We start from the raw sequence: 20,371 nt of genomic DNA on the forward strand, positions 1-20,371 counted from the left end.
TAGAACAGATTTCATTTACACAGAGCCAATTTGTAAATGCAGTACATAGTTGTGGTGAGAAACATGAATTGAATTGAGTTTTCTGTCAATTGAGGTTTCTTAGAAAACCGTGCTTAGCTGCAGCCGGCTTGTTCTTTAGTGTGGAGCCTGAAATGGGTGTTAAGGTGGGCTGACTGATTGAAGCATTTGCCGCACACATGACAGCGAAAAGGCTTCTCCCCGGTGTGGATGCGATGGTGCCTCTTCAGCATGCTGACCGTAGTGAAGCTCTTTCTGCACACTGCACAGCTGTAGGGCTTCTCCTTCGTGTGCCAACGCATGTGGACTTCCAACTGGCAGGAAAAGCTGAAGCCTTTGCCACACTCTTTACAGCTGTGCCACCTCTGTATGCTCGGGTGAGAGGGATCAGAAGGGGGTGATTTATGGGATTTCACATGTTTGAGTTGCAGTAAATTTACACTCTGCTTTTTATTTGTCCAAAGACGTCCTTTCACCTGCTGTCTGACAGATCCTGACAGAGCTTTCTGGGTGGCTTTGTAGATATTTGAATAAGTACCACTCGGATCACTATGAGTGTCTTTTCCATCTGAATGTCCAGTCTGAGTGGATGATGAGCTGCTTGCTGCAAAGTGTTCTTCATTCTCTGTCTTTGTCCTCTGGCATGGCAAAGGAGAAGAGACAGTATCTCTACTACATGCTGTTTGAATTAACAAAGAATGCGACTTTAATTCTGTCTCAAATTGACCACAAGGTTCTTCTTTTGGCTCTCTTCCATCATGCGTACACTCGCTGCGAACGTCTCTGAGATTGGGCTCTTTTTTCACTTGAGATTGCAAACTGCTTCCCCTTTCAGGTTCAAAGATGTGGTGATCTTGAGACTGAACAGCACAAGCTTCTGAAGAGACAAAGGTACAGAATTAGTTATAAAAGAATTCTTTTTAGTGATGCATTTCTTTATCAGATAATAACAGAAGCTGAATTTGTTTAAAAATTATACAAACAGGCACACAGAATTTCATCAATATCAGGAAAGAAATTTGGGGAAAAAATGTCTAATTTAGTACTTTTGTATGGTGCTTTGTTTTTGTACAGTAAATAGCTACAGCGCTGAAACAGCCATGCTAAAAGTCATATTTTAAAAAAGTATCAGTAAGTGATTATTCAAACCTTGTAAGCAATTATAATAAAGGCAATTATCATTAACAAAGCAAATGGTGGGTACAAATTGAAATTCTTTTTATAAGATAAAAACATCCAGCTTCATAAAAATTGAGTTGCACAATTTAGATGTTGGCCTTCAAGCTCTCTACAAGTGCATAAATTAGCCTATCTACTCAGTAAACCCATTACACAGTTGCCTTCACACAACCGTAATTGTCACATCCATCCGTCCATTTTCTGAGCTACTTATCCTCACGAGGGTCACGGCTGTGCCTGAGCCAATCCCGGCTGTCATTGGGCAGGATGCAAGGTACAGGCTGAAATGGTTGCCAGCCAATCACAGGGATCGTGCACGTGACATAACTGTTGTCACGGCGCCATATTGCCGGTCAAACAAAGCTGCTCTGCAGTGCGGGAGTCGTTGAACCAGAACAGATTTTTCCCAATGCTCGAGACCTGTTGTGCTGTTGGTTCTCACAATAGACAAGACAGTTTTTCAAATAGATCATTTTATAAAATACCATCTGAAAAGATCGATGGATTTCGGCAACTAAACGTGATGGATGGTGCCCAGTAGAAGGGCAGCACGGTGGATCAGCTGGAAAGCGTTGGCCTCACTGAGGTCCCAAGTTCAATCCCGGCCCCGCCTGTGTGGAGATTGTATCTTCTGCCCGTGCCTGCGTGGGTTTTCTCCGGGCACTCTGGTTTTCTCCCACATCCCAAAAACATGCAATATTAATTGGACACTCTAAATTGCCCCTAGGTATGATTGTGAGTGCGGCTGTTTGTCTCTATGTGCCTTGCGATTGGCTGGCAACCAGTTCAGGGTGTATCCCGCCTCCTGCCCGTAACAGCTGGGATAGGCTCCAGCACTCCCCACAACCCTTGTGAGGATAAGTGGCTAAGAAAATGGATGGATGGATATACATAATGCCAAGTTGACTCATTTGAGAACAATGCATATTTAAAAAAAAAAAAGATAAACCGTCTGTCACAGAGAGGTTTACGGAGGTAAGCTTGTGGCAGCAATACGCTTGCATGTATGGAGGAGAAAACTCCCTTTTTTTTTCCCGATCGTAGTTAATGAATGCGAGTTTGTCTAAAACCAGGGGTCATTATTTAAATATTGGTATTTGTAATGAAAAAATCTGAGTGGGTCCATCACTATGTGGGATTTATTCCTGATTGAAAACAGATCCATAATCCCAGATCCCCATCCATGGGGCATATTTGTATGCGTCCAGACTTTTATACGCTTTCAAACTCTTCTGTGTAAATCCCGACGACTTATTCACCAGATACATATGTCTATCCAGTTGTCCAAGACAGGGTAGCGAATTAACAGTCAAATTTCTTAATTGGCAAAAACATTGAGTCAGCATTAAATATGGATCCTCTATGCCAAGTGTCTCTAATTTTTTCACATACCTTCGTTTATCATTACCTTCTAAATGTTTAACGGTGTCGGACAAAACTCTGGGTCAGACGTTCCCTCTGAGTTCCTTTTACCTCCCCAAAATTCAAATCCTCCCCCCTAGTATCCTTTAATCCTGCAACCAGGGAGCAGCTTTGCCCGTTTTTGAGGCCAGTAACACTTACCACCCATTGAGAGTGAAATTGAATAACCAACGATGAGCTAAAGCTCGCGACAAGCTAACGCTAGCGAGGCCTGCATTGGACCACAAGGAGGAAGACTACAACGAGGACCGTGAGGACTTAAAAGACGGTGGACAAGTGGACACAACCCTCAACTTCCTTCACTCCTGCCATGTGAAACACTGCAGGGGCATTGTGGTTTGAATCTTTATCTCTCTTTTTCTTCTATCTTCATATGTGTTTGGACCCTTATTTTATGACTTACTCTAGGTACTATGTGAATTGTGTACCTTGTGTGTTGCCTTTGTTTATTTGATTGTCTTTATTTGGCTATCTGCAGCCCTATGGGGTGCACAAGCTAGTGCAATCTGTAGGCCGGTCCCAAGCCCTGATAAATATAGAGGGTTGCGTCACGAAGGGCATCCGGCGTTAAACTGCCAAACACATATGAGCCTTCATCAAACAGACCCCATACAGGATCGGTCGTGGCCTTGATTAACAATGCCCACCCCCAGCACCATTAACCTGCAGGGTGTCGGTGGAAATTCAGCTACTGCGGGTCGAAGACAAAGAAGAGGAGGAAAGCGGATTAGTCGGCAGAAGAAGAAGAGGAAGGCACAGAGCCTACAACTGAATGTAGGGATTTTTAATGTTGAGACTATGACTGGAAAAGGTCAGGAGTTGGTTGACATGATGATTAGGAGAAAGGTTAATATATTGTGCATCCAAAAGACCAGGTGGAAAGGTAGTGAGGCTAGAAGTTTGGGAGCAGGGTTTAAATTATTTTACCATGGAGTAGATGGGAAGAGAACTGGAGTAGGGGTCATTTTAAAGGAAGAGCTGGCTAAGAAAAGAAAAGAATATCAGATAGAGTGATGAGGCTCAAATTTGAAATTGAGGGTGTTAGGTATAATGTGGTTTAATGCAGCCCTATGGGGGCACAAACCAGTGCAATCTGTAGGCCGGTCCCAAGCCCGGATAAATGCAGAGGGTTGCGTCAGGAAGGGCATCCGGCGTAAAAACTGTGCCAAACAAATATGAGCGTTCATCTAAAGAATCCCATACCGGATCGGTCCTGGCCCGGGTTAACAACGCCCGCCCCCGGCACTGCTAACCTGCAGGGCGTCGGTGGAAATTCAGCTACTGTGGGTCGAAGACAAAGAAGAGGAGGAAACCGGATCCAGCGTCAGAAGAAAAAGAGGAATGCACAGAGCCTACAACTGAGTGTAGGGACTTTGAATGTTGGGACTATGACAGGAAAAGCACAGGAGTTGGTTGACCTGATGATTAGGAGAAATGTTGATATTCTGTGCATCCAAGAGAGCAGGTGGAAAGGTAGTAAGGCTAGAAGTTTGGGAGCAGGGTTTAAATTATTCTACCACGGAGTAGATGGGAAGAGAAATGGAGTAGGGGTTATTTTAAAGGAAGAGCTGGCTAAGAATGTCTTGGAGGTGAAAAGAGTATCAGATCGAGTGATGAGACTAAAATTTGAAATTGAGGGTGTTATGTATAATGTGGTTTGCGGCTATGCACCACAGGTAGGATGTGACCTAGAGTTGAAAGAGAAATTCTGGAAGGAACTAGATGAAGTAGTTCTGAGCATCCCAGACAGCGAGAGAGTTGTGATTGGTGCAGATTGTAATGGACATATTGGTAAAGGAAACAGGGGCGATGAAGAAGTGATGGGTAAGTACGGCATCCAGGAAAGGAACTTTGAAGGGCAGATGGTGGTGGACTTTGCAAAAAGGATGGAGATGGCTGTAGTGAACACTTATTTCCAGAAGAGGGAGGAACATATAGTGACCTACAAGAGCGGAGGTAGAACCACGCAGGTAGATTATATTTTGTGCAGACGATATAATCTGAAGGAGGGTACTGACTGTAAAGTAGTGGTAGGGGAGAGTGTAGCTCGACAGCATAGGATGGTAGTATGTAGGATGATTCTGGTGGTGGGTAGGAAGATTAAGAAGACAAAGGTAGAGCAGAGAACCATGTGGTGGAAGCTGAGAAAGGAAGAATGTTGTGCGGCCTTCCGGAAAGAGGTGAGACAGGCTCTCGATGGACAACCGAAGCTCCCGGAAGACTGGACGACGACAGCCAAGGTGATCAGAGAGACAGGCAGGAGAGTACTTGGTGTGTCATCTGGTAGGAAAGGGGAGAAGGAGACTTGGTGGTGGAACCCCAAAATATAGGGAGTCATACAAGGAAAGAGATTAGCGAAGAAGAAGTGGGATACTGAGAGGACTGAGGAGAGGCGAAAGGAGTACATTGAGATGCGACGTAGGGCAAAGGTAGAGGTGGCAAAGGCTAAACAAGAGGCATATGAAGACATGTACACCAGGTTGGACACGAAAGAAGGAGAAAAGGATCTCTACAGGTTGGCCAGACAGAGGGATAGAGATGGGAAGGATGTGCAGCAGGTCAGGGTGATTAAGGATAGAGATGGAAATGTGTTGACTGGTGCCGGTAGTGTGCTAAATAGATGGAAAGAATACTTTGAGAAGTTGATGAAAGAAGAAAATGAGAGAGAAGGAAGAGTTGAAGAGGCAAGAGTGAAGGACCAGGAAGTGGAAATGATTACTAAGGGGGAAGTCAGAAAGGCATTACAAAGGATGAAAAATGGGAAGGCAGTTGGTCCTGATGACATAACGGTAGAGGTATGGAAGCAATTTGGAGAGATGGCTGTGGAGTTTTTGACCAACTTATTCAACAGAATACTAGCGGGCGAAAAGATGCCTGAAGAATGGAGGAAAAGTGTTCTAGTTCCCATTTTTAAGAACAAAGGGGATGTTCAGAGCTGTGGGAACTATAGAGGAATAAAGTTGATGAGCCACACAATGAAGTTATGGGAAAGAGTAGTGGAGGCTAGACTCAGGACAGAAGTAAGTATCTGCGAGCAACAGTATGGTTTCATGCCTAGAAAGAGTACCACAGATGCATTATTTGCCTTGAGGATGCTCGTGGAAAAGTACAGAGAAGGTCAGAAGGAGCTACATTGTGCCTTTGTGGATCTAGACAAAGCCTATGACAGAGTACCAAGAGAGGAACTGTGGTACTGCATGCGTAAGTCTGGTGTGGCAGAGAAGTATGTTAAAATAGTACAGGACATGTATGATGGCAGCAGAACAATGGTGAGGTGTGCCTTAGGTGTGACAGAGGAATTTAAGGTGGAGGTGGGACTGCATCAGGGATCAGCTCTGAGCCCCTTCCTGTTTGCAGTGGTAATGGATAGACTGACAGATGAGGTTAGACTGGAATCCCCTTGGACCATGATGTTCGCAGATGATATTGTCATATGCAGTGAAAGCAGGGAGCATGCAGAGGAACAATTGGAAAGATGGAGACATGCACTGGAAAGGAGAGGAATGAAGATTAGCCGAAGTAAAACAGAATATATGTGCGTGAATGAGAAAAGTAGAGGGGAAAGAGTGAGGCTACAGGGAGAAGAGATAGCGAGGGTGCACGACTTCAAATACTTGGGGTCAACAATACAGAGCAATGGAGAGTGTGGTCAGGAAGTGAAGAAACGGGTCCAAGCAGGTTGGAACAGCTGGCGAAAGGTGTCTGGTGTGTTATGTGACAGAAGAGTCTCTGCTAGGATGAAGGGCAAAGTTTACAAAACAGTGGTGAGGCCGGCCATGATGTACGGATTAGAGACGGTGGCACTGAAGAAACAACAGGAAGCTGAACTGGAGGTGGCAGAAATGAAGATGTTGAGGTTCTCGCTCGGAGTAACCAGGTTGGATAGGATTAGAAATGAGCTCATTAGAGGGACAGCCAAAGCTGGATGTTTTGGAGACAAGATTCGAGAGAGCAGACTTCGATGGTTTGGACATGTTCAGAGGCGAGAGAGTGAGTATATTGGTAGAAGGATGCTGAGGATGGAGCTCCCAGGCAAAAGAGCGAGAGGAAGACCAAAGAGAAGGTTTATGGATGTGGTGAGGGAAGACATGAGGGCAGTTGGGGTTAGAGAGGAAGATGCAGGAGATAGGCTAAGATGGCAAAAGATGACACGCTGTGGCGACCCCTAACGGGACAAGCCGAAAGGAAAAGAAGAAGAAGAAGGTATAATGTGGTTAGCAGCTATGGCCCACAGGTACGATGTGACTGAAAGTTGAAAGAGAAATTCTGGAAGGAACTAGATGAAGTAGTTCTGAGCATCCCAGACAGAGAGAGAGTTGTCACTGTTGCAGATTGTAATTGACATGTTGGTGAAGGAAACAGGCGTGATGAGGAAGTGATGGGTAAGTACAGCATCAAGGAAAGAAACTTTGAGGGACAGATGGTGGTGGACTTTGAAAAAAGGATGGAAATGGCAATAGAGAACACCTTTTTCCAGAAGAGGCAGGAACATTAGGTGACCTACAAGAGTCCATTTGTGGAAAAGGCATATAAAGCAGTCAGAGATAAATCTTATATATCCCAAAATGTAACTGACAGCTCCAGAAAACATGATGCAAATCATGAAACTTCATTTCATACATCTAACGGTTAAATATATTTTGGCTTTCAAAGTTTTAAAAATATTACATTTGAATATTCTTTGAAACAAGTGTTATCTTTTGATGCATAGCAACTCCCAATAATTCAAATATTAAATGATATAAATGAATAATTTTCAAATGAAAATTCAGTGGGCTATACCTTTAAAGTTATTGATCAAATTATATAAAAAAGACATTGATACTCACAAACCCTGTGATGATTTTTTTTTAACATTTCTACATACTGCAGTCATTTGACTGGTGTATAAATGCTTTTTTGTTGTTGTTGTCAACACATGCAGTAAACATGATCAAACTCATGACATGTTTTAATTCGTAACTTGTTCATCTTGACAAAAACAATAAAAAATTATTGCAAAGTTATGAGCTTGTGAATACTGTTTTTAAGTTCCATCCATTATCCAAGTACCTTTTCCTCACAAGAAGCAAAGGAGAGCCGGAGCCTATCTCAGCTAGCTTCGGGCAAAAGGCAGACTGCACCCTGAACTGGTCGCTAGTCAGGGCAGATATCATCACCATCACTGAGCCAGAATCGATCCCACACTGCCCATATCAAAGTCAGAGGTGTGTACCTCTACATCAACAGTGACTTAGTTTAGTGTGGGTTCAACTTTGCGTTGTGTATTTTTTGGGATGATGAATGAGAAGACACACGCAGGCTGGTCTCAACCTGGTTTAATCCTCTCTCTGTATTATAATGGAGACACATACACGGATGTTCATAGATTTCTCTCTGAAATTACTCTCACAACTCTTATACTTGAAAGTCTCACAAACAAGAGGAATTATATCACAAAAAAATAGCATATGATTTACATTGCAACAGATGAAAACAATATTAAAAAAACTTGCATAAACTCACATACCTGTATTATAAAGGAGACATTCACAGATTTCTCTTCACAATTACTCTCAAAACTCTGCAACATCAACAACACGGTCCCCACGTGGCCTCTGCTAATACTCATTCACACCGAACAAACCACATGGTCCTCAGCAACGCATACACAGCAACATCTCCACTCCTCCTCCAACTAGCAAGTTTATGCTTAAAATCAATTAAACGTATTCAACACTGCGCCTCTGTGACTACATCCGGTTTGCAAACATTTTAAACTAATTTATATTCACATTCTAACACAAATCAATGAAAATATGTGGAGGGGAACAGAATACATACCTTACACTCAGAAGGCTTACAAACAAGAGGAAGTAGTTCCTCCTGCCACACGATAACTGTGACGTCAAAATAAATCACGCTGCCTACATCCTGTGTTTCTCAGCTCTTCCACCAACAATTCAACAGATTTTTCTCTCCTACAATGAACATTTTTAAACACACAATTCCTTATACCATCAATGACGCTGAAAAGAATGAAAAAGAATAAATGACAGAGAAACTGCTGCCTTTCAAAATGAAAGTGCACTTCCATGTCCTGTTCCTATTATAGCGCACAACATCAAACCATTACAGTAGCATGCATTTATTATTTGTGTTGTACAATTTGGGGAAATGATTTGATCTGGCAGGATGGTGGGGCACCTGGTTAGCGCATTAGCATAACAGTTTTAGGATCTGGATTCAAACCCCGTGTAGAGTTTGCATGTTCTCCCCATGATTGTGTGGGTTTCCTCCCACATTCCCCAAAAATATGTATTAATTGGAAACTCCTAATTGCCTTGCCCTGAGGTGTTATTGTAGATTTGAATAGTTTGTTTCTTTGGGTACCAACTGCCATGGCTGCTAGGGGCACAGTCAGTCTGGTTTCGGGAGAAGCGCTACATGTTTGGTTCACAATACACCTGTTGTATTACGGGATCTGACATGAAATTGCGCCTTTTGAATGATTCGAGACCTGGTGCAATGCGTTGTGGAGAATCTCAAGGCCATGTGTATTCCAGTTTGGAGGGAATGTGACGAGAATAAGGGGTTTTTGATGCAAAGTGAAAGTTTAAAGATTGTTTTTTTTCATGATTTTCAGTGTGAAACACGTACGGTTAGTATTTGATGAATTATGATGTTATGCTTCATAATAACTAATTATCTTAGTAATCTGTTACGTTTTTGAACCGTATGAGGTGAATAAATAATACCCTGCATGCAGCGCCACCAGGGGCAAAAAGGAACATGGCTGCTCGAGTTGGGTCCTGAACGAAGTTAGCGATAAAAAGGAAATTTTATAAACTGGTTTATAAACTTTTTACTGGTTGGTTTCTACTTAAAATATCTGCACATGGCCCTAAAAACATGTACATTATATTGATTTCTGCATTAATTGCAATACAGTGATCTCTCTTAACCTCTCACTGGATGTGATAAAAATGAGATACCTTTGGGTGACAATTTTTACCAGGTTGGTTTCAGATATGTTGAATACTGTTGGATCAGTATGTTGAGCGCGATTAAGGTGAAAGTACTGCTAAAGATCTATTGTAAGTGATCAAGAAGGTGTCACTGTAGCAGCTAAAGTTCAATGCTTTTTTTTTTTTTTTTACATCATGTACTTGCCCAAGTAATTGGTCATTGCGTTTTGTGCATTTGGTTCTGCATATGTTTAATACATTCCAAAGAAAACTTTATTAATTGAGGTTTTTTTTTCATTAAGTTATGTTTGGTCAAATCTAGATTAATGTAAATGCCATTAATTATTCAATGATCTAAATTTCATTTCATATTCAAATGAAGTTCTATACCTACATTTCTTTTGCAGCATCAAAGTAGTGACAGTACTGATATTTGGACTTTCATCTAGTGGCCAACAGTCAGCTGTGGACTTCCCTTGAAATTAAGGAATAAAGCAAGTTGTGAACTTTAAGATAAAGTTGTGGACTTTCCCTAAGTCACTTTTGGTGTCAATCTTTGTAGTCACAGGAACTTTCAAATCTTAAGGCAGTCTACTTCTTTGCTTGGTTTTCATCGGCGAACTTAAGGGAAATTACACATGTAACTCATTTCTTGTTGGGTTTTGAATAATATTTTAAAAAAGGATGGGATCATTTATCATCTGATGTATTAATGTATGACCTGAATGAAAAGTTAAAACACAGAAACTGACAGAATACTCATTTTATAGCATTAAACAAGCTGGAACTATTTTTTTTCATGTTTTTGCAACAAAAAAAAAACATTTTCCACATGTGGTTTTCTTGTTCTTTTGAGCATGTAGACCAGGTGCGACAAACTCATTTTTCTCATAGACCACAATGTAGTTCTGTTTTCCCTCGGAGGGCCGTTATGACTGTGAAAAAAAAATATTGAATTGTCTCATCATAATTACATCATCAATTTATGAACTAGTTTTTGAATCAGAAATCAAGGGTAATGTTTTCTTTTTTCAATGATTCATGTTTGATAACAAAAATACGTGTTATATCTCATTATCATTTATGATACAATGACTATTTGAAATTTTGGCACCAATTTTTACAGGAAACATGGAAATTGACACTGAAGATTTGGCCACATAAAATCATGCAGTGGGCCGCATCTGGCCCCGGTGTCTTGAGTTTGACACCTATGATGTAAACTAACAATATTAATTGGTAATTTAAAAAAAAGTTTCATTTTCTCATTACCGACAGTCCAAGGAATGATTTGGTACCAAAAATACATTACTTGAACCATTAAAAAAAAAAAAAAAAAAATGGCATCCCGACTATGGGCCCTGCGATTGGCCAGCTCCCGGTTCAGGGTGTAACCCGCCTCCTGCCCAAAAATAGCTGGGATTGGCTCCAGGACTCCCGCGACTCTCGTTAGGATAAGCGGCTCAGAAAACGGATGGATGGATTCGCCACTGCAGCGATCCTTGTCAGGATAAGCGGCTCAATAAACGGATGATGATTTGATCCAAAGTTTTTGTTTGAACTGAGCCGTTAGTTTTGTGATAAAAAAAAAACATTTGCAAAGATTGAATCATCAAAAGCTGTGACATTGACACCCCCGAAGAAAGAAAACAAAACATCTGTGAGGGTAAAACTACGATCTGCTGTGGCGTGCTGCTCGCCATCAGCGGGCACCTCGTCCTTACCCGATTGCAGGAAGAGTCGTTGCACGGCAACATTGAGGAGCCGTTTCAGACGCTCGTTCTCCTCTTTCGAGCGGCGAATTTCACTCTGGTAGTCAACAAAGGTGTCTTTGACGGCTCGGAAAATCTCTTGAGCGGCCGCTGTCAGTCTGTCGTTCAGAAATACGTTGAACAGCTCCAACTTGGTCATGTTGTCGACTGGGACACGCCCTTATGGTTACGTCTGATACCCCGGAAGTGAAACATGCTAGTTTCCGTTTGTTTGATCGTTAGCCACTGAGTCTAAAAAGAAAGACTGGATGGCTCATTGCCACCAAAACTGAAGTCGCCATCCGCCGTCTTGATACTCCCAAAACAGCCATGCCGACCTGTGCAGCGACAACTCTGCAAATTGAAATTGATTTTCAAATGCGAGGAAAAAAGTTAACATTTTTGTCTGAAATAGGACGTCGTAGAGACAACAAATGAACAATGCGTTTAGCATGTATTTCCCCATTGCGAGTCCTTATTTCCGAAAAAATATCTAACCGTTTGACTAAAACTTTGTTTTTATGACAAAGAAGGCTTATTTTTTTGCTGTTATGATGGTAGGGCTTCACAGCGTATTTTGGGAAAAGTTAACATGTCACGGAAATCAGGCCCTAGGTAATATGCAAGGGTTCTTGGTCGTCACAGTGTTATGTCTTTCTTTTGCACTTAGCCTTGTTTGGCTTACCAAGTCAAATTTAAAAATCTCTCGTTACCAGAACAGAAAAAAAATGTCAAGCTCACATGACCAGTTTTAATTTACAATGTCAAATTTTGAGAAAAACCCCACCATAATCCAACCTGTAAACCATGTCCTCCACACTTTTTGGGTGTACCAAGATGGCGGCCATCTGGCTTCAACCAATCTTTACGATTTACAACTTGCTTAGTGATGAAGCTATCAGACTATCAGAGAAGATTCAAGAACTGAACAGAGATCCTCAAAGTGGAATGAGCTTCAAAACCCACCACATTCAGATGAATCCGGAAATTAGGCTACAACTGTCGGGCCAACGTAGAAAGCACCTCAAATGGGCCGAGGAGAAGAAATGGACTGTTGGCCAGTGGTCCATGGTCCTCTTTTCCAAAAAAAAAATAAAGTATGCCTTTCATTCTGGAATCAAGGTCCAGGGGTTGGGAGGAAGATGGGTGAAAAACAGAACCTAAGCTGGTTGAAGTCCACTGTGAAATATCCAGTCAGTCATGATTTGGGTTGCACTGCATAGTGCAGGTGTTAGCGAACGCTTTCTTAAATACAAGGTCACCGCAACAGTCTAGCAGAATGTTTTAGAGGACTTTATGGAGATTCATATTTCATCCTCTATCTCCAAAATCTAGTTTGTCTATGCCATCACAGTGCTTGACAGGACAGCCAACTCAAGAGGAAAATGAGGGGCACCAGACCCCTAAATAAAGAACTTACTGCAAAGATATCTGGCCTTCCATAACTTCCAGCAAATGTTACAGGTTGACTGCCTAAATGCCATGTCGCATGATGCAGTGATGAAAGCAAAGAGATTCCCGACCAAGTACTGAAGATAAACAGTTTCAAACGTACCATATTTTTGTCACTACAAAAACAGAGATAAATAGGGATTTTTTTTCCAATATTCAAATTTAAAAAATTTATTTCATGGGCCTTACGATCTAGAAGCCCCAATTATGTAAAAACAAAAATACTTGAAATTGCTGTAAATGTAGACGTAGAATCTATAATCTATGAAACTTTTACTTTTAGAATGGAACTATGGAAGTAAAATTTTCAATGCTCTTCCCATTTTCTGAAAAGGTCTGTACCTAGAACTTCTGGTTGTGACATTGACTGGAGAGACGTCCCTCGTGACAACGCAATCAATATTTTGATCTCCTGGGTCCCAAAGTAGCCACATCTGATCGGTGTTTGGTGACATCTCCAGCAGTGAGAGGTCTTGGTACTTAACACTACAGAGAAGAAAATAAGTATTTGAACACCCTGCTATATTGAAAGTTCTCCCACTTAGAAATAATGCAAGTGTGTGAAATTTTCATCGGAGGTGCATGTCCACTGTGAGAGAGATAATCTAAAAAGAAAAATCCAGAAATCACAATGTATGATTTTTTTTAACGATTTGTGTAATATAGCTGCAACTAAGTATTTGAACACCTGTGTATTAGCTGGAATTCTGACCCTCAAAGACCTGTTAGTCCGCTTTTAAAAGTCCACCGCCACTCCATGTATTATCCTGAATCAGATTTACCTGAGTGAGGTCGTTAGCTGGAGAAAGACACCTGTCCACCCCATACAATCAGTAAGACTCAAACTTGTAACATGGCCAAGACCAAAGAGTTGCCTAAAGACACCAGAGACAAAATTGTACAACTCCACACAGCTGGAAAGGGCAAGAGAAAATGCCAAGCAGCTTGGTGAAAAAAGGTCCACTCTTGGAGTAATCATTAGAAAATGGAAGAAGCTAAACATGACAGTCAATCTCAATCGGATTGGAGCCTCAGGCAAGATATGACCTCGTGGGGTCCTAATGATCCTTAGAAAGGTGATGAATCAGCCCAGGACTACACGATAGGACTTGGTCAATGACCTGAAAAGGTCATAATTCCACTAACCGTGTTTGGAGGAAGACGAATGATGAGTTCCAGCCCAAGAACACCAACCCTACGGCGAAGCATAGGGGTGGTAGCAAAATGCTTTGGGGGTGGTTTTCTGCACATGGGACAGACGACTGCACTGTATTAAGGAGAGGATGACCGTGGCCATGTATTGTGAGATTTTGGGGAACAACCTCTTTCCCTCAGTCAGAACATTGAAGATTGAAGATGGGTCGTGGATGGGTATTTCAACATGGCAATGACCCCGAAGCACACAGCCTGGTGAACAACTACAGGAAACAAAGGCTAATGTACCAAATATTAACATTGGTTTTCTCAGGTGTTCAAATACTTATTTGCAGCTGTATCACACAAACAAATCATTAAAAAAAATAATTCATTGTGATTTCTGGATTTTTCTTTTTAGATTATCTCTCTCACAGTGGACATGCACCTATAATTAAAATTTCAGACCCCTCCATAATTTCCAAGTGGGAGAACTTGCAATATAGCAGGGTGTTCAAATACCTATCTTCTTCACTGTATATATACTATTGTCTTTTTAAATGGGAATGTCACATTGATCAAACATTTAACTGCATCGTTTCAATTGTATAATGGCATGGAACAAATGTAAATTACTACTACCTATAAGCGATATGCCCTGCAATCCACATGGAAAATAGAAGCCTGGTCTCTCCATGTGACAGGTGCAAGGTTTCGACAGTTTGAGGGGTTTTAGGTTGCGGTTTATATTTTTTACATTTATCCAAGGAATCCTTTCTGTATTGTACTGCTCCTGTACCACTATCTCTTGAATTAGTTTTAGATATATTTATAACATTACCTTTTCCCTGTTTAAGTTTTGTAAATCAAGTGGCCTGTTTTTACATTTTACAGTACACCCAACCATACACTCGTACATCAATTTAAAAGCAAATGTAAAATCACATATGTCAAGTACATTCATATTTTCCCCTGCTGGTTTCTTCCAGAGTAGGCGATTGCTTAGTATTGGCAAGGAACTCAGCTGATAAATAAAAACATTTTTATTTACAGGTCATTTCAACAGTGAACTTGAGGAAAAGTGAAACAGATCTTTTCTCAGACTTGTCAAAGCAATGCAACAAATGATAAAAAATAAAAAGACTGCATTGCTGAAATATTTCTCAGAGATGCATACAAACAAAAATTGTTCCCTGAGTGGTCAAAACCATTTTTAACTTGGGCCCACTGAATAAATCTACTCATAAATGTGGAGGTTGTGGGGGTACAAAGAAAGATGAGTGCCGTGAAAGTTCCAGCATTGACATTCGCTGCTTTTAAAATAAGTCAAAATGAAAGTGGCAATGCTTGCAAGAAACAAAGCAGAAAGAGCAGCACAATGTTTTGCTAAAATATATATACTTCAATTTTCCTTGTGCATACTGTGTACACAAATTCTCTCTGATCGTGTTTGTCTTTTTCAACACTTAAAACTTTCCAAGTACACTGAATGCTGCTTTCCGAAAAGATTACAGAAAAGACAAAAAAAACATAAATCCTAAGTAAATGGGGGACAAAGGGGTTTATGTATAAATACATTAGTCAGCATTAACATTGGTGTTGTTGAATTGGGCCAGGGTATTTTGTTTCGTGGAAAAACTGCCTCAGCTGTCAATCATGTCCGACAGTTCCTGCAGTAGATCGTCCTCCCCAATGCCAGGGTCGACATCTCCATCTAGATGATCATCTGTGAATTCGCTGATCAGCTCCTCAAAGTCATCTGCAGCCGAAGTTAAGTTGCGTGACCCAACTATACTCTGTCTCCGTGATTTACTTTGAGGAGTAGTCTTCAGGACAGAGCTAACACAGAAGAATGCTCATCAGAATTTCGTTTGTACATAAAAAACACTACCAATATTTATATACACAAAATCAATCAAGTTACTGACTCATTCTCTGCACACATTTCTGTAAAGTTTCATTTTAAATGCTTTGATTGCTTCTATTACCATGTCAATACAAGGTAGCAACAATTCTCCTTTTAGCTTGCTTAGAAGTGGGGGTTGGCAAGGAAGAATGACTACTCAAACAAATTTTTACTCAAACAGTAGACGAAAGTAATTGGGCTGATTCTGAGCTCAATTCTCCAACAAACGTCTTCACACTCACGAACACATTTTAAAGTGACATCAATCCGGGTAAGATGTAGTGGTAAAAAAGGGGCAAATGCACTGCAAAAAAATAATAAACATCCTCCAATCAGAGAAAATACAAGTAAAATGCAAGCTAAATATGCTGCAATCACAGAAAATAACGGCTAAATAAAAACGATGCAAACAAAAAAAAAAATCCCACACTAATTCTAAAACAACTACAAGAGAAAGAAATGCTACATGTATATGGCAAACAATAGAGGTCTGCCAGGCCACGCAAAGACTTACATGTGGGACAGAGCAGTCCCTTAGACAGACTTATAACTCCGGAAAAGCATTTCTGCCTGTGTCGAGTAGAAACCTCTGACTGTATCTGTATCAGAGCGGACTTGGTGCGTGAGAGTTAACAATTGCAATAAACCCAAATTTTAAAAAAGGACTCCCAATATTGTGTTTTTCCGTTCATGAACATTTTGCTCATAAGAAATCTGAAAAAAAAAATGAAAACTGAATTGGTTCACGATATGATTAGTTCATTGAGCTCTACCGCCATTAGCCAGCCCGCTGGGAACGGAATTTGAAGCGTTCGAGTCGGTCGAAAAAAGAAGCATTCTGTGCAGTCTTGACATGTCCATTGCTACACTCAGGTGCTGCGGTGGAGAAGATCAGGTCAATTTTCAACATAAAAGACATTGACACGCAAATTGCAATATAACACAAATTATATAAATTTGACATTCTTTATCTGTCGCCCGGTAAACAAATGACTCACAGCCCGGTACCAGTCCACAGACCGGTGGTTGGGGACCACTGCTATATATGGTTAAATACCTTACAATTACAATAGGTGAACTATGATTGTTTTATATAATTATTGTGATTTTATCAAATGTGTATTGATAACATATGATTTGCTATTGACAAAACAGTAACCCACATGAAAATCAGTGGAGAAAGGAGCAAGTTTTGTACATAGGCACATTGGTTCATCAGGCTGCTACAGGGTGCGGGTGTATCGAGTATCTTTGAAAGGCACTCCCTATCTCATAGGATTGGTCTGTCCTGAAAAATCACAACGCCTAGTATTCTGGCACACTTTTGTCATGTTGTGTGAACGTGCAATTTTCTCTCGCAGTTGTTTTGGAATTTGTGTTTGCAGCATTTTTCCTTTAAAGACCCAGCAGAGGATGTACTTTCTGTGGCTTCTGAGGAAGTACGGCCTGCCACTGTTGAAGCAGTTCTACACAGCAGTCATCGGATCAGTCAGTGATCTTCCTTTACAGTCTTGTATGGTACTGCTACAAAAAAAGGACAAACTCCGACTGAACCCGACAATCAAAACTGCTGAAAGATTGTTGAAACCCCCCACTGACCCTTGGAGCATGCAGAAGCTCCTTCACTCAGGTATGTGCTACACAACAATGCAAACAAAAACAAGCACACATTCCAAGAGATTCTTCGCCCTTGCCATTAACTTCTCAAATAGTTAACCTACAATTCCATTATAATATGCTGAAATTTTGTCTTTGTTGTCACTTTGTTGTGGGTACTCATGGTCTTGAGTAGCATCTGCACTGTCTGCACAAACAACATTGTCCCAGATTATCTCAGACAGTAACTATAAACTACAACAATTGAAGTCTCCGCACCGTTTGCACAATGGACATTGGCTCAAAGTATTGTTCTATTGATAATTTCAAACTGCTCTAGTTGCTAGACCACAGGTGCCAACCAGTCAAAGATGAAGAACCACATTTTTTACTGTTATGGCAAAGAGCAACATCATACACACAGATCTTTGCTTGTGAATGACTGAGCAATTCAGGGAAGCTCCTTTAATACCCAATCATGCCACTCATCCTTTCCCAATTAGCCTGTTCATCTGTGGAATGTTCCAACCAGCTGTTTGATAAGCATTCCTCAACATGCTCAGTCATTTTTGCCACCTGTCCAAGATTTTTTAGAACATATTGCAGTCATAAAATTCTACATTCTGCCAATACCATGTTTTACAGATCTGCAAAACATCGTATTCTATTTTTATTTGTTTAACAACATCGCAGCTTCATTGGAACTGGAGTTGCACATTTATATAAAATTTACTTCAATGATTTTAGCAAATGGCTGCAATATGAGCAAAGAACTTAAGGGGGTCCAAAAACTTGTTGTACACTGTATGGTGGTGGTACACTTGTGCAATAATTCTTTACTGTATGTTAATCATATGGTTGTGTAAATGCTCAAAATAAAGTGGTTTTCCCAGGGGAGAGAGTTAGGAGCACTCACAATCAGACCTGGACCCTCTGAATCAAACAAATGATCATCAAATGAAATGTAAAGGCTTTGTTGTTTTCTTTAGTTTTTTTAATTTACTTAACCTGTTTGGCTGTTAACAGTTGCTGCTAACAAACTTATTGTACACAGTGACATATCATTTCTCGAGTCACTGTCAATCTACTTCATACAAAACTATGGAATAACATGGTTATGTTGTACCACCTAAAAAAAATGGTGCGACCAAATCATTGTCGAAGAACTCCACTGAAAAAGGTTGGTTGCATCGGTGCGCCTAATTAAAATGTTAGTGTAAAGCCCTGCATTGTAATGTATATCCACTGCCACAATGCAGTGTTTGGGAACTCCAGAAATATAAATTATAAAATATAATTTCAAGAAAAGTAGTGTTTTTGGATATGTGAATATTCTACCAGACAGCCACAAAACAAAAGATTTGAATGAACTAGTAGTACCTTTGAGGGGCAGAATAGGCGTCAGTGGTAGTAGCAAGACTGACAAGCAACTTGGTTTCCTGGGATGGGCTGTGGTTTGAAACATGGATGGTCTGTGGCTCCTCACTTGAGCAGCGTTTGGTTTCCAACATTGTGGTGGGACAACAGAAAACTCTCACTTTTCCGGAGGCCGCTAAAACCTTCGATGGAGGAAATGTTAGCCAAGTCAGTGGAGGTATGGAAATCTCTCAATTCTTCTCTAAGAATCAATCTATTGCAAATGTAAGCCTTCAAATAGCCTACAAAATAAGTCATAACAACCAATGTTCCCTCTAATTTTTTACGTGTCTGAGCAAACACACTTAGGCCGTGACCGCTTCTTTTGACCACTATGAGCAACATCAGACGTATGCACTCTGGTCAGATCAGTGTTATCCATTGAAGTTATTTGGCTCATTCAAAGATTCAGATTACAGCATTTACATTCCCATCAGAACATTTTTAAGAACAATTTTGTGTTTTTGCAAACTTACAAAATGTCAAAAACAAAAAATACATTACAATACAAATACATAACAAGCCAACTATTAACTATAAATTTGAAATGTCAGTTCCAACTTTGTTTCTTTTTTTAACCCACAATGATATGTCTGTTTTCCTTGGTATAAAACTTGCAAACTATCTTTCGTAATGCATGTTGAAAGCTGAATGACACTCCTAAACAGTTTTAAGGTTAATGTTATGTTGCCTCCTATATTTAAAATACAGAATTAGCTTTTTGGGCAATGTATCGTCTGTGCCTTCATCCTCAATCAGGCTGTGCCAAGGTGGAATTTTAACATTGCACATCATCTCATCCTGCACTTTTTACTCTGGCTTCAGACCAGACCTTTTGCACTCAAAAAGAGAAAATCTCATCCAATGTCACCACTTTTTCTTCTATTATTCACATACCCCGTGTTTGTAATTATGAGTGTACCTCTTTAAAATGGAAGGAGCCAGTATCAGGTTGACTAGGAAGAGTGTGTGGCCTGGTGTGGTGAGCAGCAGCTCTTTGTGAGAGGCAGTGTGCTGCCGTGTTTAAAACAAACAAACAAAAAAAACATGTCAGGCTGTAGTTCACTGCGCTGGATCTGTTTTCCTCTGCACCGAGAGTGTGCAACAAGGCAGTGGTTGACGCATCTGTATACACTTTCAATCCCAATAGCAACAAGTAAAACTTACCGATAAATCCGTCCTTACAGTCTCCTCATGTGATTCCTCTAAAATTCTAGATGCACTGTTCAAAGGTTTAACAGCAGCTATGGCAGACCGCGCTGCTCTCTTTCTTTTCTGGCCTGTATTCACGTGCAAAGGTTTCATAACAGACGGCTTCACATTCAATTTGGGCCGCACTGAAAAAGAAAAGTCACAGATATTTTCATCAAGAATATTTTTCTCTAAACTTTACAAAGCTTTGCTATGTTGTATATTCTTTTAAACAAAAGGTTCCACTGTCAGGTCCAGTTGATAAAATGGATTATCCTTCATATAATGAACTTAAAACTGTAAGGAGGTCAAGTAACCACGTACCTGTATATGAATAGAGGATTAGCAAGAAATGAAAG

At 40.6% G+C, this 20,371-nt stretch overlaps 2 protein-coding genes across 16 annotated transcripts in view; both read right to left on the reverse strand.

The window, feature by feature from the left end:
* LOC133507955 (zinc finger protein 699-like) lies at positions 1-11,544 on the reverse strand. 3 transcript variants are annotated; one of them, XM_061833568.1, is made up of 3 exons: positions 11,291-11,544; positions 495-895; positions 1-383 (listed from the first exon to the last, which is right to left on the reverse strand). In XM_061833568.1, exons 1-3 carry the CDS (start codon positions 11,475-11,477, stop codon positions 114-116), a joined length of 858 nt encoding a protein of 285 aa, XP_061689552.1. In that variant the 5' UTR covers positions 11,478-11,544; the 3' UTR covers positions 1-113. The 3 variants fall into 3 exon arrangements, with proteins under 3 accessions (XP_061689552.1, XP_061689553.1, XP_061689551.1); XM_061833569.1 differs by having other exon boundaries at positions 1-656; positions 746-895; positions 11,291-11,543; XM_061833567.1 differs by having other exon boundaries at positions 1-895.
* Positions 11,545-14,931: 3,387 nt separating this feature from the next.
* Positions 14,932-20,371, reverse strand: part of zc3h11a (zinc finger CCCH-type containing 11A) — a 50,834-nt gene continuing 45,394 nt past the window's right edge. For 12 of the 13 annotated variants that reach the window (XM_061832639.1, XM_061832628.1, XM_061832629.1 and 9 more), the window contains 3 exons: positions 19,989-20,158; positions 18,786-18,964; positions 14,932-15,742 (listed from right to left, as the gene is read on the reverse strand). In XM_061832639.1, coding sequence (XP_061688623.1) covers positions 15,547-15,742; positions 18,786-18,964; positions 19,989-20,158 — 545 coding nt within the window. In that variant the 3' untranslated portion in view covers positions 14,932-15,546. Of the gene's footprint in view, positions 15,743-18,785; positions 18,965-19,743; positions 19,836-19,988; positions 20,159-20,371 lie in introns of those variants that run through there. The other variant, XM_061832636.1, reaches the window with a different exon arrangement.

This window comes from Syngnathoides biaculeatus, chromosome 10, assembly GCF_019802595.1.
Source record: "Syngnathoides biaculeatus isolate LvHL_M chromosome 10, ASM1980259v1, whole genome shotgun sequence".
Taxonomy (NCBI): domain Eukaryota; kingdom Metazoa; phylum Chordata; class Actinopteri; order Syngnathiformes; family Syngnathidae; genus Syngnathoides; species Syngnathoides biaculeatus.